The sequence below is a fragment of the Myxine glutinosa genome, chromosome 7 (genome assembly GCF_964187855.1).
Source record: "Myxine glutinosa chromosome 7, kmMyxGlut1.1, whole genome shotgun sequence".
In the NCBI taxonomy this organism is placed as follows: domain Eukaryota; kingdom Metazoa; phylum Chordata; class Myxini; order Myxiniformes; family Myxinidae; genus Myxine; species Myxine glutinosa.
The window spans coordinates 132,675,600-132,702,427 of record NC_136267.1 but is presented as its reverse complement, the minus strand read 5'-3'; the positions used below and the strand labels follow the sequence as shown (position 1 = coordinate 132,702,427).

At 50.6% G+C, this 26,828-nt stretch overlaps 1 protein-coding gene across 9 annotated transcripts in view; it reads left to right on the top strand.

Annotated features, from left to right (window-relative positions):
* EIF4B (eukaryotic translation initiation factor 4B) overlaps positions 1–26,828 on the top strand; it is a 193,464-nt gene that overhangs the window by 114,662 nt on the left and 51,974 nt on the right. For all 9 annotated transcript variants that reach the window (XM_078782302.1, XM_068123240.2, XM_068123239.2 and 6 more), the window contains one exon: positions 285–424. In XM_078782302.1, coding sequence (XP_078638428.1) covers positions 285–424 — 140 coding nt within the window. The remainder of the gene's footprint in view (positions 1–284; positions 425–26,828) is intronic.

The window sequence follows — 26,828 nt, the reverse complement described above, 5'->3', positions numbered from 1 at the left end:
CTGCTATAGCAAGAGAGACCTTGATGTAAGTTGTTGCCACTCTCGAGCTAAGGTAAGAATGATAGCAAAATATTTTTACCATGACCATAAATCCATTCATCTTTTTGTTTATTTGTATGTGCTTTTATCACTGAATATTTTTCCATCTTCAACATCTGTGGAGTTTGATTTGAGATGGCAATGAAGCATTTGCCTTGTAAGTAAATCTGCCTTTCCTGTTTGTCAAGGTCAAATGTAGCTAACAAAGAGATTGACTCGCCTTTTCTGCTTCTTTTGTTAAACAGCGAGGCAAGTGATTCCGCTTCTTTAAGGCTTCAAAGCTGGCGAAGCAACGAAGATGGTGGTGAGAGGCGACGGAGCAGTGATTTTTCTGACGCAAGCCGCAGCTCACGCACAGCGAGTGTGGGCAGTTCCGCAGGAAAAGGTGTAGTATCTGGGCCGGGGAATCTGTGGTCTTGTTAAATTTTGAGACTATTAAGAGTCGATTCACCGTGCCGTTTGCCTTGAATCGTGATATTTCTGCACTCTTGATATTATGTAGAGGCACTCGTGTCGACACAAAGGAAGATGTTTTTTTTTACGGCATAGCCCATAGGGCAAAGCCGTCTAGAACAGTGTTTGTGTGTCCGTCCGTATGTTTGTATGTATGTATGTGCCCTCAAACGTATACCAATCAGAGCTGAGAATCTGGTCACATGATAGGGGTGATGTGAAGTCATTACGGCAGTACGGCGGCTGACTCCACACACCGCAATTTTTGATTCCTATGCCGTTCAGGCTGGCCATATCGTTGAACCTGTCATGTATCACAATCTGCATGCTCTACCTTTACATTTTTCATTCAGTGTGAAACGCAAACAAACCGATTATTAAAATGACCATCAAATATCGAAAGCATAGACGTTAGGGTCTTCAAACGACACAGTATCTATAGGCCTTAGGCTTCATGCCTCACCTTCAGGCCGCTTTGGACAAATTTGCCCAGGTTTCTTAATACAGTAGTATTGTTTTCATAATCATAATAATAACGTTAATAATAATAATTTAGTAAATATAATCTTAACACTGCAATCCTGTTTTCATCACTGCAAGGTGTTACAGATTCGTCACTTCCGGTGTTGTGGTTTTCATCCACTTGAAACATTTCTGGTTCTATGTATTATTATTATTATTATTGTTTGAGGGAAATAGCCATTATTATTGTCAAAAGGTAAAAAGGTTAATGTTAAATGAAACAGGAAACCGGATCGGGAACCGGAAGACGAAGAAGAAGAAGGGGAGGTGAGAGAAAAAAAAGGAGCGAAAAGTCGGACAAGAAGCTGGTTGCTTTGCGTTCTGGATGGAACGTTGTCGAGCAAGAGTCACGAGTGAACTTTGAATTTCCTGGATAGGAATTCCTGCGATAGGGGTTATCGCTGTGAGTGATCAACCTGGGTGTCAGGTTTGGCGTTGGGATTCTGAAGAATCATCGCCGGGTCATTGCGACTCGAGAACGAGCCGTCGGCCATTTTGATTCGTGCGCTTCACGCGTCAAGCCAGGTATTTGCTTCGTCAGCCATTTCCACCGCGTTCAGACGTATCTGATGTGTGTGTGCGCACCGTGGCTTTTGGAAGATTAATTTGCGGTTCGCCCACTGAGCCGTGAAAGTTCAGACCTGGAGGGCGCCTTTGGATTTCCCATTTCCCATTCGCCTTGAGTTTGCCTTATGCAGTGGCGCCTTAGGATTTCGCATTCGCCTTGAGTTTGCTTTACGCAGTTTTGGACCACGTGACTCTTTGCGCTGCTTCGGCCGCATACGCCTTTCTGCTGTTTTGGCGATGTGACCGGGCCCGTCATCTGAATGGGGTTCGGGTTTCGATTCGACATCGCTCTAATGATCACTGGAGGGGATCAACTTTGAGCTATAGAGACATTGGGGAATGTTCTTTTTTCACTCACTTGGAGCCAGTGAGTTACCCTATACTAGCTGATGGTACCATCATAAGATGTGTTGATTGTACTTTTGATTGCTATTATTGTTGTATCGTTATTCTTGTGATTTTTAATACAATATTTGTTTGTTGATAACCATTGGTGTGGTTTCCCTATTGATTTTTGACACAGAATAACATATTTTTCTGCCGTGGCTCCTCTCGGGGCTCGGAGGTACACCGTGATCAGGGGGTCGGGGAGGAGCACGTAACAAAGGGTACTGGATTGAAGCGGTGTATGGTTGGTTCATTGTTGACTTTAAACATATAGAATAAACCAGTGTCTCAATGAAATCTCTTCAGTTCCATGGTGACAAACAGTTTAGAGACTTCGAGTGCGGCGAGCCTGAGCAGACTGCCGAACACATAATTACGACCTGCCCCCTATACAGACCACCTTCAGAAGCCGGCCTCTTCGACGTAGGACCAGAGACGAGGGCATGGCTGCACGACACTGAGCTGGCCATCTGATGATACACGAAAGAAGAAGAGTACTTCAAAATAATTAAATACTTTCATAATGTGCTAACTGGTATCTCCACCCAGGTCATACTATCCTCTTCAACTAAAGTATCAAACAAGCCCAGCTACGCCACTGTTAGACTTTCGGCCTTGTTTTATTGGTACCCACTGCGGTATTGGGTTCAAAGATTTATCGATTTAACTCTTCTGGTTTCCCGTTAGCTCGCTTGAGCTCTGTGACAGTCTTGGGCATGATTCCCATTGGGCCCATTGCCTGAGCTCTAAGGAGTTATTCTCTCTGCTGTTCGGTTCAAACAATTCTCTCTAGATTGGAGTGCAATGTAATCAGGTCGCACTCATTGTGTAGGTTATGTTGAAGGAAGGTCTTTGCATAGATTTTGGGGAGTTGTCCTGCAAAATCTGGGCCATTCTTTTCTTTTCTTTTCTATTTTATATTGTTATCCTTTATTACTTTTTTTTTGTATGATTTGGGCAAAAACCATGGTAAATCATCTGGGATTTAGGTGGTTTCTCTGGTTAAAAGGCATTGCAAATCACAAAGGATAGAGGTGGTTTCTCTGTGGTTATAAGGCATGGTAAATCACCTGGGATAGAGGTAGTTTATTTTGTTGAAATGCATGGCAAAATCACCTGGGATAGAGGGCATTCCTCTGAGGTTTACTACTACACTGCAAGCCCAATTATGGTATGTAGTGATCCCCACATCTGTTTGTCTTCTGTCTTCTGCCAACATTTATGTGGGCTAAGGAGCAAGAGGAGGAGTTGGCTAAGGAGCAGGAGGAGGAGTGGGCGAAGCAGCAGGAGGAGGAGTGGGCTAAGGAGCAGCAGGAGGAGGAGTGGGCTAAGGAGCAGCAGGAGGAGGAGTGGGCTAAGGAGCAGCAGGAGGAGGAGTGGGCTAAGGAGCAGGAGGAGGAGTGGGCTAAGGAGCAGGAGGAGGAGAGGGCTAAGGAGCAGCAGGAGGAGGAGTGGGCTCAGGAGCAGCAGGAGGAAGAGTGGGCTAAGGAGCAGCAGGAGGAGGAGGAGTGGGCTAAGGAGCAGCAGGAGGAGGAGTGGGCTAAGGAGCAGCAGGAGGAGGAGTGGGCTAAGGAGCAGCAGGAGGAGGAGTGGGCTAAGGAGCCTCAGGAGGAGGAGTGGGATAAGCAGCAGCAGGAGGAGGAGTGGGCTAAGGAGCAGCAGCAGGAGGAGGGAGTGGGCTAAGGAGCAGCAGGAAGAGGAGTGGGCTAAGGAGCAGCAGGAGGAGGAGTGGGCTAAGGAGCAGGAGGAGGAGAAGTGGGCTAAGGAGCAGCAGGAGGAGTGGGCTCAGGAGCAGCAGGAGGAGGAGTGGGCTAAGGAGCAGCAGGAGGAGGAGTGGGCTAAGGAGCAGCAGGAGGAGGCGTGGGCTAAGGAGCAGCAGGAGGAGGAGTGGGCTAAGGAGCAGCAGGAGGAGGAGTGGGCTAAGGAGCAGCAGGAGGAGGAGTGGGCTAAGGAGCAGCAGGAGGAGGAGTGGGCTAAGGAGCAGCAAGGAGGAGGAGTGGGCTAAGGAGCAGCAGGAGGAGGAGTGGGCTAAGGAGCAGCAGGAGGAGGAGTGGGCTTAGGAGCAGCAGGAGGAGGAGTGGGCTAAGGAGCAGCCGGAGGAGGAGTGGGCTAAGGAGCAGCAGGAGGAGGAGTGGGCTAAGGAGCAGCAGGAGGAGGAGTGGGTTAAGGAGCAGCAGGAGGAGTGGGCTAAGGAGCAGCAGGAGGAGGAGTGGGTTAAGGAGCAGCAGGAGGAGGAGTGGGCTAAGTAGCAGGAGGAGGAGTGGGCTAATGAGCAGAAGGAGGAGTGGGCTTAGGAGCAGGAGGAGGAGTGGGCTCAAGACGTACGAAGCGCAACACCGTGTTTTCGGAAAATTAAAAAAAATTCTTTCTGAGGTAAAATAAATACTCGTGCAGGAAAACTACTTCCTGACAGCGGATGGAGGGGGTGAGTGATATGGAAGAATGGGTTGGGGATGTTGAAGGCTCTGGAAGTGGGCCGAAGGTAGGTGGTTTGGAGAATAGAGGTGGAACTTCCCCCGTTCCGGAGTGATCGAGCCAGGAAACAGACTTGATGGATTTCCAGGCCATGGTAATACATTTTATGGAGCAACTGAGTAACAAATTGGATGTCCATTATGAAGAAATGAGGGGGGTGATAAAGGGGAGGTAGTGAACGATTGGAGGCCTGTAGTAAACGAAAGGATGCCCAGATTAAAGAAACGAAAACCCAGAGAACAAACGAGTGAATTGAAGGAAGAACAAAATAATAGTGCCGATGGGACACAGGAGAAGCCATGGGTGGCAGATTTTGAATTAAAACGGGAGTAGACAGCATATTTGGAGAGGGAAAAAGCAAATACAGCATGTTTGGAGGTAAATGGGGAGTGTTCGAATGGAAATAGGGGAAGCTCAAATTTAAATGGAGAATGTTTGGCTGAGGAAGGCCTGGGAGGTTATCGGGCTGGTGTGGATGCCTCAATTCACCAGCAGGGGGAATAATTTGAATTTTTGAATTTTGATCCAGGGCGGTGGTGCAGAGCAACAGGGGCTAGAGATATTGGAGGTCCGTGTGACGGGACCGGACCGGGTATTTATGGAAGAAGGCCTGTTGGGGCCAGAATTGATTGTGGACGATGAGATAAATGATGTGACACAGCGGCTGAATACCTGCGACAGTACCATCGAAGAGGTGGTTGCTCAGGTCCAACAGGGTCTGGAAGATGAGGTGAGTTGCTCGGTTGATGAGATTGAAGTGACCGAGGGGACCCTCACCATGAACAACAATTTGGTACAGGAGGCTCCGAAATTGAATACCCAGTTGGGGGGTGTGTTTTGGCTGCGAGCTGGATTTGGACATGGAAGAGTTGGGAGATAGAGCCTCGGAAGAACTGGTGCCCATAGATAATTTGGAACAGCTGCAGAACAACCCGAGGAAGGGGTTGTCACCTGCAGCTGTGCTTGTTGGACACGCAAGGCCAAAATTTTCAAAAGGAGATGTAAATTGAAATTGCAATGGGAATTTGATGTGGAACAGCCTTGGTGGGAGTTGGTCCCCGGGCTGTGGAATTCGGACCAGGAGAGGTCATTGGGGATTGCCTCGGGGAAAAGGTGCCGCTTTCAAAATGGGTTTATGCCAGACAGCTGGAGGGCTGTGCTGGCGAGATATGGACGTGGGGTCCGACCATGGGTGTCATGGTAAGACCTGGGCCCCACGGGGGGTTTGGTGGAGTGTGGCGTCCCTTGTCCATTGTGGCGCCACCCGAGCGTGTGTCTCGGGGGGGGGGGGGGTGGGGGTGGGGGGGTCTGAGGTGGTTTATCATAGGTACCTAGGATGGTGTATAATGAGGACCACTACGGGGAGGTGTTGAGAACCGTGCTTTGGTGGCGGCACCACGGATGGCCAACACGGACCTGATGTGGCGACCGCCCGGGCATGCAGCCTGACAGCCTCTCCTTGAGACTCTGGGACAGCCAGCATGTGATGACCTGCCATGCTGTGCTGGTATATGGACGTGGGTCGAATTGCATGGACAGGGATGTGTTTGCCTACTGGAGAACCATTGGGGCATCTGTGGAACATGATGGTGTGAGAATGATCTTCCACAGATGTCCTGTTGTGATTTGTGGACTCTCGGCTTGGGAAGAGAGCCATGGGATTGATGAATCGGGAGATTGTAACGAGCCGAGCATATGGGCCATGCTCGGCTGGCATGTGTATGGAAAAGCACCCTTCTTTGGTGAGATTAGTAAAATGAAAAATAATTGGCATGGGTAATCTGAGGGTTAGATGTAAATTTAAGGGTGGATTTTGTGTGATGCCATGTTGGACACTGCGCAGTGGCACCATTATTGATCCAGGTGTGTCAGACCAGAGTGTTGGAGGCTGGGATAAATTTGATAGGTTAGCAGGACGCGGCCTTCAACTGGCTACGGGGGCGACGGCGCCGATATTTTGGACGCGGGATTGTGGTGATGTAGTTGGGTAGTCTGGAGGTCAACGTGGTGCTGTGGGTGTCCGAGGTGTGTGGACCATTTCTTCTGGATGAGTCTCCTGGTGGAGCATGGCTGTTGTCTCGACCTTGGGCGTGGTCAAGTGTTGGTGGGCACTGGGGGATGTGGGCGGTGCAGGGGATGTGATGTGGATGCCATGCACTGCGACCGTTCCCCCCAGGGCCGAGTTGTAGGAATGGTAGAGTCGGCAGCAGGTGCTCACCACATTGGCCAGCTGGGGCTAGTGCAGCCGTGCTCCTCGCAGAGGGGGGGGGGGGGGGGGGTAAAGGATGGATGGTGGGTCGCACCCTTATGGACACTCATGGGCCATGTTGGCGTTTCAGCTGCTCAGCTTGTCCCGGTGGCCCTTGCACGGTCGAGGTGTGGAGCTGTCGTAGCCAAATGTAGTAGTTTAGTAAAGGTCACCATTGGAGGCGGATCCACATACTTGCCAGTACTGTGGGACAAAAGGAAATTTGGTGAAATTTGGTAGGCCCTATGGGACAAATTTGGGGATTCAGTCGGGTGGATGACACTTTTGGGCCTGACCAACCTGCAAGTACCTGCACATCAAGGTGAGGTAAGTGCTTTGAGGTGTACTGTCCCATGCTTCAGGACCTGCTCATTATATTTTGGGACATGGAATTTGGTATAGGGGGTGGGTGAGAGTGATGGAATGGTCGGTGAGGGGATGGAATGTGTGCCACAAAGGGTATTGTGGGTGGCGTTTGTTTATGTGTAGAGGTGTTGTGTTTTTGTCTAGTCGAGAGGATGGAAATTGAAATATGAGTGACAGAGTGATTCTTGAAATGTGTTTGTAACTTTAAAATGTGAATGGGGATTTCACATGGAAGCAGGTCATGGCAACATCTTTTTGTGACATCTTCTATTGAAATATGTGGTTGAGAATTGAATGGCAGCGGGGGAGGAAATGTTTTTGTGGATTTTATGGGTGGGGAAGGTGTGTGTGTCCGCAGGTACAGATCAGGCTCTGAGGAGTGGTGACTGCGGCCCCCTCTGCGGTAATTACCCCTGACAGCCAGTGGTGTCTGGAAATTGGGAGCCTGTCGGTGGTGGGGGTCTGTTTGGGCACCCTGGGGTATGAGAGTCCCGGCGACCCGTGAGGCTGTATGGAAGCCTGAGGCCACGGAGCCTGGTGTGTGGAGTCCCCTCCCCTCCTCCCCCGGTGGGACGACAGCGGAAGGACCTGTTTGGCTGTCATGGGGTCAAGAGGTAAAAAGGGGGGGGGGGGGGGGCGAAGAAATCGCAAGTCTGGCAACTTGTCTTTGGGACTGCGGGCACCACACCCTGAAGCGCCACACCACCACCTTGCTTGTATGGTACCTCCCCACTGCCTAGTAGAAACGCACACACATGTTTTGACATCTATGCCGTGGTCCTTCAAGGGGGGGGGGGTGGGGGGGGAGGGAGAGGGGGGGAGGTGAAATACGTGCTTAGTAATGGTTTTGAGTGTTGATGATTTGGGGAATGTGTACGAGTGGTTATGGGTTTGTGTTGAATGAATGTGGGCGAAATCTACCGAGCCACGTCACTTACCTGTAACACCAGGACAGGGCCCACAGAAATTTGGGGTGCATTGGGATGGCCCCGCAGGTAAAGTTGAGTCTTGTGGCATCCACCGGGGGACGCGGTGTGTCGGTTGGGGTTGAACAAATGTTCTTGAATTTTTGATGGTTAAGTTTTGTGGTTAAGATAGATTTTTGCGTGTTGTTGTTTTTTCTTCCTGCCCCAGGAGTTATGGCTAAGGATTCCACGATTGTACATATTTGCATGGTTGCTTATGGGGGAAAAACGGTAAGGAGAATAGGTAAATAGCTTCGGATCACTTCCCACAGCCCTCCTGATTTATTTCATAGGCTAATTAAGTGTGAGTCGGCAAGTGGTAAGACTGGAATAGTAGCACCTGCAATGAACCTTGCGGGGCTACGGTTCCAGGGAGGGGGAGGGGGGGGGGGGGCTGTGTTATGTTTGTGGGGTAGTGATATGTTGAGTCAGGTAGATTTGTGTAGGTATCATGCTCCGGATGTCGGGTAAGAACTGTAGTGAAAATATACTGAAGGTGAAGGTGAACCCGGGAGTGCTCGCTTATCCCACTAAAGGGGCGTCTATAAGACCCGGGACAACCGCGACGCAAGGCCACTCCTGCGACATTTACTGTGACATATAGTCCTGTAGTCTTGAATGGTATGTACGCACCTATATGCTGGACTTGCTTGCTTTGCCTATTGTTATCGGTCTTTCCCATGTAATACCCCGATTCTGATGTCTATTGCATGAATGTATTTTACAGGATGTTACCACAGATCTAAATGATATTAAACCTACCTACGGGACAAGTCATGTGTGTGGATGATTTTCATGACAAGAACCATCACCAAGTAATAAGTTCTGTTTAGCCGAATGTTGGAGTAAGAGGTATCTTCGTCCCCATCACGAGGGGGTGGGGCATGTTAACTAGCTTAGGGCATGAGGATAAATTATCCCTTGTAAGTCTTACCCTATGTGATTTACATCCTTTGTCATTTATGGCACCGTAATAGACACTAGTGAGGAAATGGCCATTAACTGCATCAAATAATAACCATAAAACCAGCCGGAAGCCAGTTATGAGCACGGCCATTTGGATGCACCAGCTACATCGCCACGGAAGACAGGCAGGCCGAAGACACGCCCAGAGGAGCCGTGATGGGCCAGGGCGGAGCAAGAAGCAACTCGCTATTGGGCAGGAGTTTACCAACGGGAAGGCCGGGGTAAGAAAGGACTCGTGATTGGCCAGGGTGGAGCAAGAAGCTACCCGCTGATTGGTGGAGGGAAGGCCGAGGAGGAAGCAGAGCGCCGATTGGCCCAGGACCACCGATGACGTCAGAGGCGAGCAAGAAGCGGCACGCTGATTGGTGGAAAAGCGCCGGTGACGTCACGACCCGACGATAAAAGAACTCAAGGACCGACATTTTCCTCTCCTCTTGCTTTTTGCCCTTCACGCTTTCATCTTGCCCTCGACGACCTCTTGCCCTTCCTCGCCTCTCACATCTTCCTTTGTCCCTCGACATTCCTGTCTCTTGCTCACCCATGGTTCTCGACACTCTTGCTGACACCATCCTTTGGCGTGCGAGGAGAACGGAGGCCGACGCGGCTGGCGAGGCAAGCTGCGCGCCTGCCGTCCGAGACACACGACGAGGCCTGGTGAACAAGGGCACATCGAGGCCTAGTGAACAATGGCGCGTCGAGGCCTGTTGGGCGTGTTCCTGTGCACGGACCTCCGGGGCCTTTGAGATTCCCAAAATGAGATTCCCAGTGTTTTTATATCACGTGGTGGTGAGGTGTTTTGAATTACGTGATGGTGAGGTGTTTTGAATTACGTGATGGTGAGGTGTTTTGAATTACGTGATGGTGAGGTGTTTTGAATTACATGATGGTGAGGTGTTTTGAATTATGTGGTGGTGAGGTGTTTTTCATTTTTTGGTGGTGAGTTGTTTTGAATTAGTTGGTGATGATGTGTTTTAAATTACGTTGTGGTGAGGTGTTTTGAATTACATGGTGGTAAGGTGTTTTGAATTACATGGTGGTGAGGTGTTTTAAATTATGTGGTGGTGAGGTGTTTTGAATTACGTGGTGGTGAGGTGTTTTGAATTACATGGTGGTAAGGTGTTTTGAATTACATGGGGGTGAGGTGTTTTAAATTACTTGGGGGTGAGGTGTTTTAAATTACTTGGGGGTGAGGTGTTTTAAATTATTTGGTGGTGAGGTGTTTTAAATTACATGGTGGTAAGGTGTTTTGAATTACATGGGGGTGAGGTGTTTTAAATTACTTGGGGGTGAGGTGTTTTAAATTATTTGGTGGTGAGGTGTTTTAAATTAGGTGGGGTAGGGTGAGGTGTTTTAAATTACATAGGGGTTAGGTGTTTTGAATTACGTAGTGGTGAGGTGTAATCGACCCAAACTTCCAGTCTGCACCTACCCCTCCCGTATGTATGTGCTGAAGGGTTCGTTTTTGAATTTTATATATTTTTTCAACCTAAATCTTCAACCTAAATTGCTTATAAAAATGTAATATCACAAACACTACAGACAAATACATTTGTGCAAAATAATTGTTTGTATTATGATTGTTGTAAATCATGACAACACAGCAACTCAGGTACAGTCATTATCCTCAGCTAAAATAAGCCCGTTCCTCAGTAACGACGCGTGGTGAGGCGAGCCGAGCCAAGCTAATATATATATATATATATATATATATATATATATATATATATATATATATATATATATATATATATATATATATATATATATATATATTGTTACAGACACGACTTTGATGTTAAGGTGGGCCGAGCGGAATGGCCGTCGTGTCCGCACAAATTACCCGATTATACTCGACGTTGACGAAGTCGCGTTACGCTGGCTCAATAAGAAAAAGAAGACACCCGGCTGGGTTATAATGACAGACACCAATGTTTCGATTCTCAATTATATTCGTACGGAAAAGGTTAGATTACAGGGGCTAGAGGTATAACATAGAAAGACAAGCACTTAGACACAATCTTATATTATTCCCAACAGACGACAGATAAACGGGACAAAGCTGACTCACACGGGGATTGATGGCTAGGAAAGGCAAGGTAGCGATGGCTCCAGGTGCACCTGGGCTCGGGGCAGGATCAACACGGTTCGGTCCAGAGATGCGGGGAGGTCTCGTCGCAGCGCTCAGAGGTGACGTTCTTTCTCAGGCGGGTCTTTCTCAGGCCTCTCCAAACTCAGGCGCATCTGTTTCAGTGCTCGCAGGTCCTTCTTTCTCCAGCTGGGGGCGCATCTCTCGTCACGTCCGCTACGTGGCCGCGTATATCCGGCGGGAAGTGACACGCCCTCGGCTCGCTAGCGCCGCCCCAGATGGAATCGGTCCGTCCTTCTGATTGGGTGCGGGGGGTTACCAGGCTCCGCCCTTGAGGAGGAGCTGACAGCCAGCCCCTCCGTGGTAACCCCGTGGAGCGCGTGGTCAATGGCGCTAATCGAGCCGGTGTGAGGACGCATCCTCCCCCGCGCCGCCGCCATCTCCTCTGTTGTTGTTGTAATTGTTGGGGAAGAAGATGGAAGGAGGTATGGGAAAGGTCCTAAACTCACTACTGATGCCATATAATCACATTCTGGTGCAACGAAGAGTCATAATTAATGGAGACGAGGCCTTAACTGACATAGACTAAGAATAACTAGCAAGATGTCCGAAAGTTGTCTACGTGTGGTGCGGTGGACCTGGGCACGACATTTAATGGGGGAATAAGGGGAAGGTCGGCTCTACTGATTGTTGTTTACAGACAATGGGACTAGGGAATGGGGGATTGGGGATAGTTGGGGAGTATTGGGGAAAATAGGGGAATATTTACAAGCGGATATGGAGGCCAAATTCCATATTCGCAACATTGCACCCTTCTCTACCCTCGGGGTGTCCCGACCCGATAAATTTTTACCTACTTTAGTGTGGCACGCAATGTAGTTCCCTCTACTATTAACTCTACCCTGAGTGCGACAGTTTTACAGATATTCACAAATGAGTAAATATGTCCCCCTGCGACGTTGCACCCTTCTCCTCTCAGAAACACACCCACAGGATAACCGAATCCGGAAAGAATTCTCAAACTAAACATACAGCCGGTAGGGAGCATTATTTACACAAGACTACGCTGATATTTACACTACGATCCAGGACCTGTTTTTGGAGGAACACATGCAGATGTTATGCATAGAGAGAGCACGCTTGCCAGCATCGATACACCAACCCACGAGTGCTCTGTGGCCGACGGCCTTTAATAACGTGCAGAGCACCCCTTCCCGAGCATCAAAAGCACCACCCCACCACCAATCGGTGCAGTCACCATTGTTCATTGGAATAAAAATAAATTCGACAACCCCTAACCCTGCAGGTGTCTCTTGCTCTTCTTGTGGTGCACTTGGTGTTAACTAAAAGTGGTTCACCTGTATGGCATAGGTGCCACGTTGACCCATAGGTCCATCCCCGGGTGGTGCTTGGCCGCAAACGAACTGCGGTCCATTGTGGGTGGCCACAAACATTGCGGTCCATATGGTGTATCGATCCCGGCAGCAAACAGCGAAAGTGCAGGCCCACAACTGCGCAGCCAGCACCTCTCTCTCCTCTCTCTCTACCCCAAAGCCAGATCCTCGGAGGTGGGAGACAAAAGAAGCAGACAAGTGAGTAAGGTGGTAAGGGCGCAAAAGTGCACGCAATGTAAGGTGATGCACACTGGGGGCACATGGGAACCAGGTGAGACAGGTACGTTCCTATCGTACGCCCCCCCCCCCCACCAGGTAACCTACATGGCCCCTCCCTTACCCCTTACTGTATCCACAAAACACAACACTACCCATAAACATCTACTTTACAAATCAACAAACATCCCTACTGTCTTCCCCGTTCCTCCCATAAACCAAATTCGTCTTCTCTCCCTCCTAACCAATCAAATTTGCCATTTTCAACTCTCATCAAAATTTGCCATCTCCAACTGCACATCAAAATTTGCCATTACCAATTCATCATCAGTCCCTCCTAGGGAGGGAGAGATGGAATCACCCCAATGTCTCATCCACGTCGTGATGCGTCTCACAATCCACACAGCAATTTCATTTTCTGCAACAAAACAAAGAAAACACAGGTGTGGAGTCATCATCATCACCACAGGTAAGTGGCTGCGTATGGTGCGACAGGTTCATCAATCCTAACTATTTCCTAAGTGACTTTAACAACTTTACACTACCCGGGGTCTTTCTCCGGCCAAACCATTGGCCCTCTTACACTATGGGTTCTAAAAACCAATTCCCATTGGCCAAACTGTGGTGCTCTTCAATTTGGGGTCTCACTCCCCCGATTCATCTCCCGGTGCCCTCGTACAATTTCTGGGCTGCGACGTGTACCTCTCCCAGTGGGTCTACCCACCTGCACACCTCAACCACTGCAGTTGCCTCCGAGCTTACCTGCTCCTTACCCTAACCTAACTACCAGGGGAAGGCCCTCTGGCACTCTCCCCACTCGGTGCCCTCTCTGGCACTGGGCTACCCCGGTCCATCCTCCGGATCCTCGGGCCCCATCCACAACTCTACCGGCTCCCAGAGCCCACCTGCGGCCTCACCTGGCCGACATCCTCACAGTGGTGGAGTGCCCAACCAACTACACACACTAACAGGCTACACGCCCCGCCATTTCCACAACACTAATGCACCCATTCACAACACCATTCTGCAACCGCACCACAAATGCCAATATCCAACCACAACTTACCTATACCCTCTACCTAACACTTACACTACCCGCCCCGGGTATGTTTGAAAGGGGTCCACTCTTCCCCCATCCACACCTTCGCACCATGCACACCACTCCGTACCACTTACTCCAACTCTCTCCACACACCTGTACTTGCACACCTGTGCTCTCACACTTGGTGCCACCTGCACCCTTCTCTCCCCAAGCGCATTCGCGCTGATCCACACACTCACTACTCATACACTGCTCCACACACCTGTCCAATTGCACACCTGTGCAATCACACCTGTTCCATCCTCACACACACTGCATCATCTCAGCTAACTACTCCCTTCTGAAACTTGCGCTTCCCAGTCGTCCCTTTAAACTATTGCGCTCCCACGTCATTATCATCCACACTAATCTACCTGCGTCCCCACTACAGGTATCAGTCACTAACTAAACTTAACGTTACCTAATGTCAATCTCTTCTAGATCCCTACTAATAACCTAACCCACCCGGGCTAGTTTTCACTGCCATACACCCCATAATCTAGTGCTCCTTTGCCCCCACTTGGGCAGGGTGGCAGGGATGCCACTCTTACCCACCGGGCACATCGCTCCTCAATCCCCCAGTCCTCTGGCACTAATAAGCCCCCCTTATTCAGAGGTACTGGGTCCCGCCTCGGCATCTAAAGCCGAGGCAATCCACGGGGGCGCCTGCTCGCCGGTGTAAGGTCTTATCCGGTCGGTGTGGACGATCCGAGGGAGGGCTCGTGGCCCCATTTTGATCTTAATGACCACGTCACAGATTTGCGACAGGACGACTCCTGGGCCTTGCCAGGGGGAGGTGAGTTTTGGGCACCTTCCCTTCCGCCTCCGGGGATTAAAGAACCAAATCTTCATCCCCGGAGCGTATTGACTCCCCTGGCTCCGGTCGTCGTACCTGCGCTTCATCTTTTCCCCCGCCAGATGGAGTTGGCGGCGGGCGAAGGCATGGACTAGCTCCATGCCTTCCTCTAGGTGACGTGCGTACCCCTCCCTCGGCGGGTTAACCACTGTGTCTGGCACGGGACCGCATAGCAAGTCGGCGGGAGCCCGTAACTCCCGCCCATACATAAGCAACGCTGGACTGCATGTGGTGGCCCCGTGCTGGCTGGTTCGGTAGGCCATGAGCAAGTAAGGGAGATGTTCGTCCCAGTCATCCTGACGGGTGGCGGTGAACAGTGCCAGTTGTTGGATTAGAGTTCGATTGAATCTTTCCACCATCCCGTCAGATTGAGGTCTTAAAGGCGTTGTTCTGGTTTTCCGAATTGACAGGAGACTGCACACATCTTTTAGCAATTTGCTCTCAAAATTTCGTCCCTGGTCGGTGTGCAACTCCTGTGGAATCCCATGCCGGCACACAAATCCTTCCACGAAGGCCTGCGCTACCACCCCTGCTTCTTGGTTGGGGAGGGCGTAGGCCTCCGGCCACTTGGTGAAATAGTCCATTACCACGAGGATATACTTATTACCTTGGCGGGTGCGGGGCAGCGGTCCTAGAATATCCATAGCCACCCGCTCAAGGGGGGCCCCCACCTGATGTAATTGAAGGGGGGCCCTCATCCTCCGTGCTGGTCCCTTTTTGGCAGAACAGGCGTCGCATCTCCGACACCAGTCCTGTATGTCGCGCCCCATATTCACCCAATAGAACCTCCGGCGGACCCGAGATATTGTCTTTGTCCTGCCCAAATGGCCGCCGGAGCGGGTACCATGCACCTGTTGCAATATGACGTTCTTGAATTTGTCAGGGACTATCACCAGCCAGGAAGTTCGATCTGAGGGAACCTCCACCCACTTGCGATACAAGATGTTGCCTTTCAATTCCAGGGTCTGCCACTGAGCCCAATATGCCTTTGTTTGTGCCCCGAGGGGGGTGACCTCTTCCCCCTTTGGTCTTTGCCCCAGTTTGACCCAATTGAACACTGGCCCCAGGACAGCATCCTCCTGCTGGGCCGTGCTCCATGCCAAAGTTCCGAATTCCTCATCTGCAGTTAGTGGCAAAATTGGCCCTCTCACCCGGGTTACCCGGACAACGAGGGTCGGGTCCGAATCGCCCAATTGTTCCCTCTCCTCGTGTCTCGCACAAAATTTGCAGTTTTCTCCCAGACAAGGACGCCGAGAGAGTGCGTCCGCATTACCATGGGCCTTCCCGGCCCTATGGGCCACATCAAAATCGTACTGCTGCAACTTTTCCAACCACCTTGCAATTTGGCCCTCCGGTTCCTTGAACCGAAGGAGCCATTGCAAGGAGGAATGGTCAGTTCTAACCAAAAATTTCCGCCCGTACAAGTACGGGTGGAAATGGTTCATGGCAGCCAGCATAGCCAATAACTCTTTGCGAGTGACGCAATAATTTCTCTCGGGCCTACTTAAGGCCCGACTATAATAACCAATCACTCTCTCCACGCCCTCCTGTGTCTGAGACAAAACTGCGCCCAATCCTTCCTGGCTCGCATCCGTGTCCAGGGTAAATGTCCCGTCACTAGTGGGGTAAGCTAGAAGGGGTGCGGATGTTAAACACCCCTTCAATTTTTGGAAGGCCTCGTGGCACTCCCGTGTCCAATTAAATCGCGTCCCCTTCTCCGTAAGCCGGTGGAGGGGACGGGCCAACTCCGCAAATTTCGCCACAAAGCGCCGGTAGTAGGAGCAGAGTCCCAAAAATCCCCGCACCTCTTTGATGGTACGTGGTGCGGGCCACTCCTCTACCGCTTTAATTTTGTCTGGGTCCGTTTTTACCCCCTCGCGGCCAATCACGTGACCTAGATAGGCCACCTCTCTTGCAAACAAAGTGCACTTGCTCGGGTTCAGCTTCAACCCTGCCTGTCTGAGGCACCCGAACACCTGGTCCAAATTAGCTACTGCCTGGGGGAACGTTTGGGCATGTACCAGGACGTCATCCAGGTACACCAGGCATGACTGCCATGGCATGCCGCCTAGTACATGCTCCATCAATCTTTCAAAGGTGGCGGGGGCGTTACACAAACCAAACGGCATCACAGTAAACTGATACAGTCCCTTACCTGTGGAAAATGCCGTTTTCTCCTTCCCTGCCCTATCCATCTCCACCTGCCAATACCCACTCTTGAGGTCCAAAGTTGTGAACCAATTTGAGCCCGCAACGGCATCGAGGGTGTCATCAATCCTTGGCAGGGGATATGAGTCCTTGAGTGTCACGTTGTTTAGCTGGCGATAGTCCACGCAGAACCGCGTGGTCCCATCCTTCTTTTTGACCAGCACAACAGGTGACATCCAAGGACTTCCCGAGGGCTCGATCACACCTGCGTCGAGCATTTTTTCAACCTGCTCGTCAGCTTCCGCCCTCTTGCTCCAAGGGAGCCGTCGGGCGGCCTGACGAATAGGCCGGGCCTCACCGGTGTGGATCTGATGTTTCACCAGGCCCGTACGTCCAATATCCTCGGTGGACAGGGAGAAGAGGTCCAAATGGGACCCAACCAGTTTGTGTAAGGCCTCCCTCTGGGTACCTCCCAACTCTACGCTGCTACGATTTACCATCTCGCAAATGGGATCGGGCCAATTCCTACTTGTTATTGAAGGCTCCCCCCGGGGTCGGCTCGGCTGGACGTTCTCGCTCCTCACTGTCGCGACTTCCTCAACGGGGGTGCAGCCAGCTACCCTCGTGCCCCTTACTATAGTGCGTGGTTCTGTACTCATATTTATTACTCGGACGGCCACTACCGGTCCGTCCGTTTTTACAAGGGTGCGGCCCACGATTAAACCCGGTATGGACTGCGCTGTCACCGGTTCGACCAGGCCGCAGGACTCCTGCCATGTTGGGCGAGCTGCCCACCGGGCCGGCACTATCGCCTCGGCCCTTGGGGGGATGGTCACGGCCTCGGAAGCCTCCAGCTCCGCTCTCTCGGCCGTGCTCACTCCCCCTAACGGCAGCTCTTCTACTCCCACCTGCAGGATCCCCCGGCACAAGTCGATTTTACAACCGCTGGCAGTCAACAGGTCCAACCCTATTAAACATGGGTCGCACACCTCCGCCACCCAAACATCTATCTCCCTCCTTACCGACCCTAACTTGAGGGTCACAGAACCACGCCCTATGATCGGGGCCGTTACCCCGGTAGCAAGCTGCAAACTATAATTTTGCAGGCGCTGGATCTTATCCCAGCCACCTGCGCTCGAATCAAGGACCACAGGGCTGATGATCGTGGCGCTAGCTCCTGTGTCCACTACGGCGTCTACCCCCACGCCGGCAATTTTGCATCTAATTGTCAGGCTACCGGTTCCAATTTGGCCACAATAAATGACCTGTCGCGTCAATGAGGGCTCTCCTCCATCCTCTACTGCCGAACACCGCCCTACGTGCCCGACACCTTCTAGTTTCCCGGGGTCTGGCGGGGGGGTGTCTGGGGTCGGCTAACCCGCTCCCCCCTGGGCGGAGTTGAGGACCTCAACTGCCGGGGATCATCCCGGCGCGCGTTTCGACAGTGCCGCGCCAGGTGACCCGGGCGGTTGCAGGTATAGCACCTCACCTGATAAGGTGCTTGCCTCCGGAATTCCAAATTCCCCCCCCTGTAGGTCCGAATTGGATTACCCGCTCGTGGTCCACCGCGGGCCACCTCCGGGGCCGCCTGCCATGGTCCAGGTCCTGCCAGGCGCTGGTCCACCAGCCTCCGGACCATGCCCGCCAGGTCAGGACCCACGTCGTGGGCGGGCCCCCTAAGGGGTCCGCCCTCCATCGGGGGTCCCACCTGGCGGACCGCCATTGCGAGACGCTCGCCCCCCCGGGCCAGGGGCCTCGCTGCTTCCCAACGGGCCGCAGCGTCAGCCGCCTGGCTCAGAGTCTGCGGGCGCCACATGGCGAGCTGTTGCCGGAGCTCAATGTCCGGGAGGGCCTGGATAAAATGGTCCAGCGCCAGGCTTTCCCGGGAATCCGCTGCCATGCTAGCATGTGCGATCCCCACTGCGCGGCGAATGTCGTGGGCAAGTTCCCCGATGGCTTCCTGGGGCTTGCGCTTTCGCAGCGCGAGCTGAGCTTTAACAAGCTCGCTCTGCTGTTCTATTCCAAATCGATTAATTAGGGCGTCGCGGAGGGCTGGCAGGGTGAGAGCACCCGCTGGTAATGCCGTCAGCACCTCCGCCGCCGCGCCGCGCAATGCGGCCACCAGGTGTACTCCAACTTCGTCCTCACCCCAACCGTTACCCTTACACACACAGTCGAACTGCGCCAGGTACGCGCATAGATCACTCTTGCCGTCATACGGCGCGAGTGGGACCTTGTGGGACCACCTCGTATGCGAGTCGTTGCCCGCCGGCCGGACCCCGTGCGTCGCCCCTTGCGGGGTCAGCGCGGGGCCGAACCGGTCGGGCCCCCACAGTACATTACCCCCAAGGGGCTCTCGTGCCTCCCCGGTCCCTCCAACAACTACCCCTGTTGGTGTCGATGCATGGGTCACACCCCCGCAACCCGCTACCCATTCCATACCACCACAACCTTGCTCACCCACACCTCGCACCTCTCGTTCCATACCCTCCGGACCAGCCATACACCTCACTCGTGGCCTCTCACGAACATCCGGGTCTCTCTCGACCCCCAAGCTTATTAAATCACCTGGCGCATCATACGCACGACCATATTGGTCACCACTTACACCGGGTTCTCTTTCTCTTCGCTTCTCCTCCATCACCTGCGAATCCCTCATCCGGTTAATGAGCACATCATCACGATCCGAACACAGACTTTGGACCAATTCTTTTACTTCCTCCTTTATCTCTTTCTTATCCTCTCTCCGTCGCTTCTTAATTTCGCTCACCCCTTCTTCCACTTCTTCTAATTTTTGCTTCATTTCCTTCATCTCTTCGTGCGCCCCTTTAAGTTCTTCCTCTAACTCCACTTTATTTTTTTCTATGTGCTCCCGCACCTCCCGCTCTTTAACCTCCATCACCTCTACCACCTTGTCCATTTTCCTCGTCAGGTTCTCATGTACCGTCTGACACTCTTTTTTAATTACCCCTACGTCCTTTTTTATCTCCTTCTGTGTCGATTTTAAACCCTCTATTACCGCTGTGTTCTTCTTTACCTGGTCCCCCAACTCCTTTTGTCCCACTGTCAGTTGTTCTACTCCCAGCGTCAACTCCTCTATACCCCCTTGCAATTTTACAGTCCCCTTTCTCACCTCCTTCTCCATGCGCTCATTACAGTGCCTCACCTCCTCGCGCACTCCTCCGACCTCCTCACTCACACCTCTTCTGATCTCTTCTCCCATCACTTGCATCTCCTGCCCAGATGCCACCCTCATCTGCTCCATTTCCTCCCTGTGAGCATCCAGTTTGGTTTCTACCCCCATTCTGACCCCCTCTATCTGCTGCCCCATTTGGTTAACTTCCCTTTCCGCTTGGTCCCTCATGTCCCTCAATTTGCCTTCCATGGTGTTTTCTAACCCCTCTAACCCTTTTTGCATCCCTTCCATTTGATTCTCTTGAGCGGCCATTCTGTTTTCTACCCCCGTTAACCCCTCCTGTATTTCCCCTAATCTATCGTCTAATTTCCCAAATTTCATGTCTAATCCCTTAAAATTATTGTCTAATCCCTTAAAATTATTGTCTAATCCCTTAAAATTATTGTCTAATCCCTCACTGGTACCCCTCGCTTCGTCCCTCATTACCCCCATTTGGCCCTCCAATCGCTCACCCTGAGCATCCATCCGGTTCCCCATTACCCCCAATTGCTCACTCTGAGCATCCATCCGGTTCCCCATTACCCCCATTTGGTTTCCCAACCGCTCACTATCAGCCCTCATTCCCACCATTTGTTCCATAAGGGCCCTCATTTGCAGGAGGAAAAGGTTCGAATCCACCAGGGGCGCTGCCGTGGGCGTGGACGCCGTGGCCACCTCGTGCGTGACAACGCTATTTTGCGACCCTGCCGCCCTCACTGCTTCGCTCTCCTCGCGTCCCTCAATTTGGTCCTGGACCGACCCTGCTTCACTCTCCCCTACCGGACCCCAGCCGTCTTGATCCGCCATAGCGCGACTTTCAAAATTCGAGTTTCGTAACACCAATCCAATTTTTGCTGTTATAATTTCGTCGAGCGCAGTAACCGCGGGACCGCGCTCCGGATCGATTTGGTCGAGCGCCGTACGCGCTCCGAACCGATTTTCCCTCCCAAAATTTGGGCCTAACTAATTTAGTCCCGGGTCCGAATCTCACTCCTCGACACCAATTGTTACTCTAATAGTACAATTGGTGTTCCAAAATTTGGGCTAAATAAATTTAGTCCCAGGTTCGAATCCCACTCCTGACACCAATTGTTACAGACACGACTTTGATGTTAAGGTGGGCCGAGCGGAATGGCCGTCGTGTCCGCACAAATTACCCGATTATACTCGACGTTGACGAAGTCGCGTTACGCTGGCTCAATAAGAAAAAGAAGACACCCGGCTGGGTTATAATGACAGACACCAATGTTTTGATTCTCAATTATATTCGTACGGAAAAGGTTAGATTACAGGGGCTAGAGGTATAACATAGAAAGACAAGCACTTAGACACAATCTTATATTATTCCCAACAGACGACAGATAAACGGGACAAAGCTGACTCACACGGGGATTGATGGCTAGGAAAGGCAAGGTAGCGATGGCTCCAGGTGCACCTGGGCTCGGGGCAGGATCAACACGGTTCGGTCCAGAGATGCGGGGAGGTCTCGTCGCAGCGCTCAGAGGTGACGTTCTTTCTCAGGCGGGTCTTTCTCAGGCCTCTCCAAACTCAGGCGCATCTGTTTCAGCGCTCGCAGGTCCTTCTTTCTCCAGCTGGGGGCGCATCTCTCGTCACGTCCGCTACGTGGCCGCGTATATCCGGCGGGGAGTGACACGCCCTCGGCTCGCTAGCGCCGCCCCAGATGGAATCGGTCCGCCCTTCTGATTGGGTGCGGGGGGTTACCAGGCTCCGCCCTTGAGGAGGAGCTGACAGCCAGCCCCTCCGTGGTAACCCCGTGGAGCGCGTGGTCAATGGCGCTAATCGAGCCGGTGTGAGGACGCATCCTCCCCCGCGCCGCCGCCATCTCCTCTGTTGTTGTTGTAATTGTTGGGGAAGAAGATGGAAGGAGGTATGGGAAAGGTCCTAAACTCACTACTGATGCCATATAATCACATTCTGGTGCAACGAAGAGTCATAATTAATGGAGACGAGGCCTTAACTGACATAGACTAAGAATAACTAGCAAGATGTCCGAAAGTTGTCTACGTGTGGTGCGGTGGACCTGGGCACGACATTTAATGGGGGAATAAGGGGAAGGTCGGCTCTACTGATTGTTGTTTACAGACAATGGGACTAGGGAATGGGGGATTGGGGATAGTTGGGGAGTATTGGGGAAAATAGGGGAATATTTACAAGCGGATATGGAGGCCAAATTCCATATTCGCAACAATATATATATATATACATTCATTCATTCATTCATTCATTCATTCATTCATTTATATTTATATTTATATATATATTGTTGCGGAAATGGCCCTTAGTGGTTTATTAAATATAGAATTAGTTCAGGTCCCCTCTTAGATGTATGTTTACCATAGATCGTCTGTACTGGGATGGTAGTTTTGTGTCGGAAGGTGTAGCAGGCTGTTTTGTGTGGTGCATTGGTGGTGTACAAGAGACGGTTCCCTTTTAATTACATCTTGACAATCAAACAAGGTGCAAGTTCCATTAAGACCGGCCTCGGTGGCAATGCCATGATCGAGGCAATGGATTGACGTGAGAAAGCGCGATTGAGCGGGCAAAAACGACAAGCGCCGTCGAAAACCGGAAGCGGCGCTTCCAGGTAGTCGCTGAGCACGTGCGAGGGAGGAGGTGGAAAAAGATGCATGCGCGGATGGCGTGTGGACAGGCCTTCGCGGCGGACGAGAACCACCAAGGCGAGTGAGAATAACGGAGTTCTCTCTCTCTCGGAAGAAGGGAGTTCGACAATCGTGCTGATCGCGTGGCCGATAAGGAGAGCGGGTGGCCGCCGTTTCGCGACGCTTGATGCGTGGCCGATAAGAGGGCGGGCCGCCATTTGGCAGACTGCAGGCCCAAGCGGGGCCTTCGAATCCGGCGACATCGGCTTGTTACGAGCTGCATTCGCCCTTTTCACATCTTCACCTCTCGTCCATCAACACCACCAAGTACCCCCTGTCTTGTATGAATGTTGTCCAGGCCTAAGGTTTATCTCGTTAGGGTCACCCCGCGAAACCCTTAATTGTAGCTCCCTAGATAAGAGCGGGTTATTACTCATAGTTGAATTATAATGTTATCGTGAACGCCTTGCTTGTTTTGTGTACCCTAATGTTCCCCCATTAAATCTGGTTGATTCGTATGGAAGTTGCCGCACTGCATTCATCTGTGTCGCATTGAAGAGCAATCCGCTCGATTTGTAATTAAAACCAAACTGGCTACAGGTTGCGGCAGACTTCGCTCGGTCTCTGACAAACCCAACCTGTAGCGACGGGTGTCTCCCCAACTGGCAAGGCACAGGTGTAATTTGGTATCGCGATAGAGGCGCGTAACCCGAGATCTGTGTCGAACCAGCCGGCGTTGCACCCGTGGGACGGCCGTGCCGGGAGGCGCGACCCGTCACCTACAACAATATATATATTGTTGCAGTTTTGAGTTTTGTATAATAAAGGCTAAATTTCCCCCTCATAGTTAGTCACACAACAACACGTAGCCTCGCAGTAGTTCAGTTATTTCATAGTATGTGTGAGAATAGTCCTTTTCCTGTGGTAGTTTTGAGTAGAGTAATGAGGGTAGGTCCTTCTCATGCTTCCATTGCCTTATGCCTCTTACGCCTCTTTGTGCTGCCTTTGGCTTTTTGGAGCGAATTAACACGAGGCCGGCCTGGAGGGTTGGGTCGGGACCGAATGAGGGCGGTAAAGAAGCTGACGGTAAGCGCGAGCCGCCAATCAGGGCTCACAGGGAGTGGCTGCAGCACTGCGTCACAGGGCGTGGTTGGAACGTTCGAGAAGGCTCAGTGCGTGGCAAATATAACCCGTCGCGCAAAGCCACCAGGAGCAGTAAGTGGAGTTGAGCATCGAGTCGAGCAGTTGGCGGTGAGTTGGCATTGAGTGAGGAGTTGAAGGAGCGCGGTCAGCAGCAGAGTTTGAAAGATACGAGATCGGAGAAAGACGCGCATGAACCAAGATACGCGCTCATATGAAAGTGACGCTCGGTTGAGCTTGAAGCCGAGCCGCTATAGTACATTGAGTTACGCGAGTGATAGCGCGCTGGTTGCAAAACATGCTGTGGAACCGCCAGCCGTGCCGAGAGACGCGTACATTCCTTCCCGCCTTCCTGCCTCATCATCTGCCTTTTGTCCGAGAGACGCGCCACGAGGATCCTTCCACCGCCGGCTTGCCATCATCGCGGGACGTGCTGTGACCGAGGAGAGCCGGACAGGGCCGTTCCTGGACGACCAAATCGGCGCGTTTGGCCTGAACATCATCCTGCCTGCAATTTCCCTGTGTGAGTGTGACGGGCCCGTGTCTGGGATTTTTATAATGAGACTTTAAGTTCTGCTCTGTGTCTCTGCTTCTGCCGATCATTGTACATAATATTGGGAATAATAATTAAACCTGTGTTCTTCCTTCCATTCGATTGTTCTTGTGTTTTCCCTCTGACTAAGCGTGGTACGAATAGAACTGCTCTAATCGGGGTCCAACATTAACGGTGACTGCACGGACCACGTGGTACGCAATCCGCTCGGTGTACTCTAATTACACGTGGCTCATGCGAGGCTTGGTTCCCCGCTTCCGTGGCGGCGCGGGTATTTAGGTACGAGCGAGACTTGGTCCCGAAACCCTACCTTGCGTTTGCCCGGAAGAGGCGTTTCAAGTCTCTCGGTTACGCCAGGCCCAGAAAGAACAAGGGGCTTAATCTTCCCTTGGTAAGGGTAAGAAGGGTGGTGGAAAACCGCAACAATATATATATATATATATATATATATATATATATATATATATATATATATATATATATATATATACTCAAAGGCAAAAGTTATTGTGACACACAAACAACAAACAGAATCAGTGTTAAACTTTTACTGCCGCGAATGAAATGTTATTACATGGAAAGACAAATGTTTCAAGGTATGGTAACGATCAACAGTCCATAAGAACAGTGCACCTGCCATATGCAAATGAGCCACAACACAAGAGGGGGTTCACAAGCAAGTTCACACAGTCAGTAGCGAGTGTGTCCACCTTGTGCATTGATGCAGGCCTGGCACCTTCGCCTCATTGAGGCCACTAAACGTCGATGAAAGTCCTTGGGAAGATCATTCCATATCCGAGGAAGGATTTGGTGGAGTTCCTGCAGCGTTTTTGGAGGATTCGGATGACGTTGTAAACGTCGCTCCATTTCATCCCAGACGTGTTCAATGGGTGACAAATCAGGGGATCTTGCAGGCCAGGGTAACACATTAACATTGTTCTGATTAAGATACTGCTGTACAACTCGAGCAACGTGTGGTCTGGCATTATCGTGTTGAAACGTCACTCTGGGGCCATTCTGTTGCAAAAACGGTAAAGCGGCCATTTGCAAAATCTCGTCTCGGTACCTCACAGCATTCAAGTTCCCCTCAATCACAATCATTGGTGTTCTTGCTGCAGCTGTTATCCCACCCCAGATCATAACGCCCCCACCTCCAAAACGATCCCCTTCCAGAACACATGGCCTGATGTAACGTTCACCTGTGCACCTGTAGACACGTGTCCTACCGTCAGCTCGGTGAAGCTGTGCCAAATGGTGTTTCTATGGACGTTGAATCGACGAGCAACATCACGCTGCGAGGTACCAGACTGAAGCATACCTATAGCTCTCCATCTGTCATTTTCCCCGAGGCGTGGCATGTCGAACTTATTCCAGAACGATGAATAGAGGTGTTTTTCTGACTTCTGCACTTCTTAAGACTGCATTGAGTGGAAATGATAAGCGTCTGGTTGTCTGGCCTTTTAAAGTGAACATTGCTGGCCATTTTTCTCGAATATGTCATGCTTCTTGCAAATTTCATGCAATTCGAACAACAACTGCTTGGTTGCGTTTCTTCGACCATTTTAACACACTCTTTCTCTGGTTCAAATCCCAAAATTCATTCACAAGATTACCAATGAAAAAATTCCATGTCACACTAACTTTTGCCTCTGAGTATCTATATATATATATATATATATATATATATAATTATTTTTATATATATATATATATATATATATAATTATTTATATATATATATATATATATATATATATATATATATATATATATATATATATATATATATATATATATATATATATATATATATATATATATATATATATATATACATATATATATATATACAGACTTGGCATTTAATATGGGATTTTTTTTTGTGGGGGTGAACTTACTTTTCAAGATGACTTAGAACCAAAAGTTCATTGGACTTATGTTGAAATTATTCTCGATTTTGTTAATGTGACCTTTAAAAGAAACAAAAACCACATTTGACATTTCGAAGCAAATAAATTGATCCTTGAAAGTGATGTAAACTGATATCGAACTCAATTCACGGACAGGACTGTGTTAAACTTCTGTACGTTTTCCAGAAGTATCTCTTTATTTTACACATGAGCCAAAAAAAATTTCAACAAAAACAAAATTTAAATTATGACTGGGATTTCGGACAGTAAAATTACAGTTCAGTACTTCATGTAACCCCAATGAGCATTCAGGAGAGCACGTACACGTCGAGGCATGCTGTTCACGAGATTTGCCAAGGTTTGGACAGGAATCGCTTGCCATGTAGTGACAATAGCCTGCTGCAATTCATGCACAGAGGTAGGCTGCTGGACCAAGTTGTCGATTTGACGCGTTAATTCTGCCCACAAGTTCTCTATCTGATTCATATCCGGGGACATGGGAGGCCACTCCATATGCTCGACACCACAGTCAACAAGAAAGTGTTGGATCATGCGAGCACGATGAGGCCGTGCATTGTCATCTTGGAAGACAAAGTTTCCTCGAAAGGCTGCACGAGCAAATGGAAGCAATGTTTCTTCCAGAATGGCCCTGTACTTGAA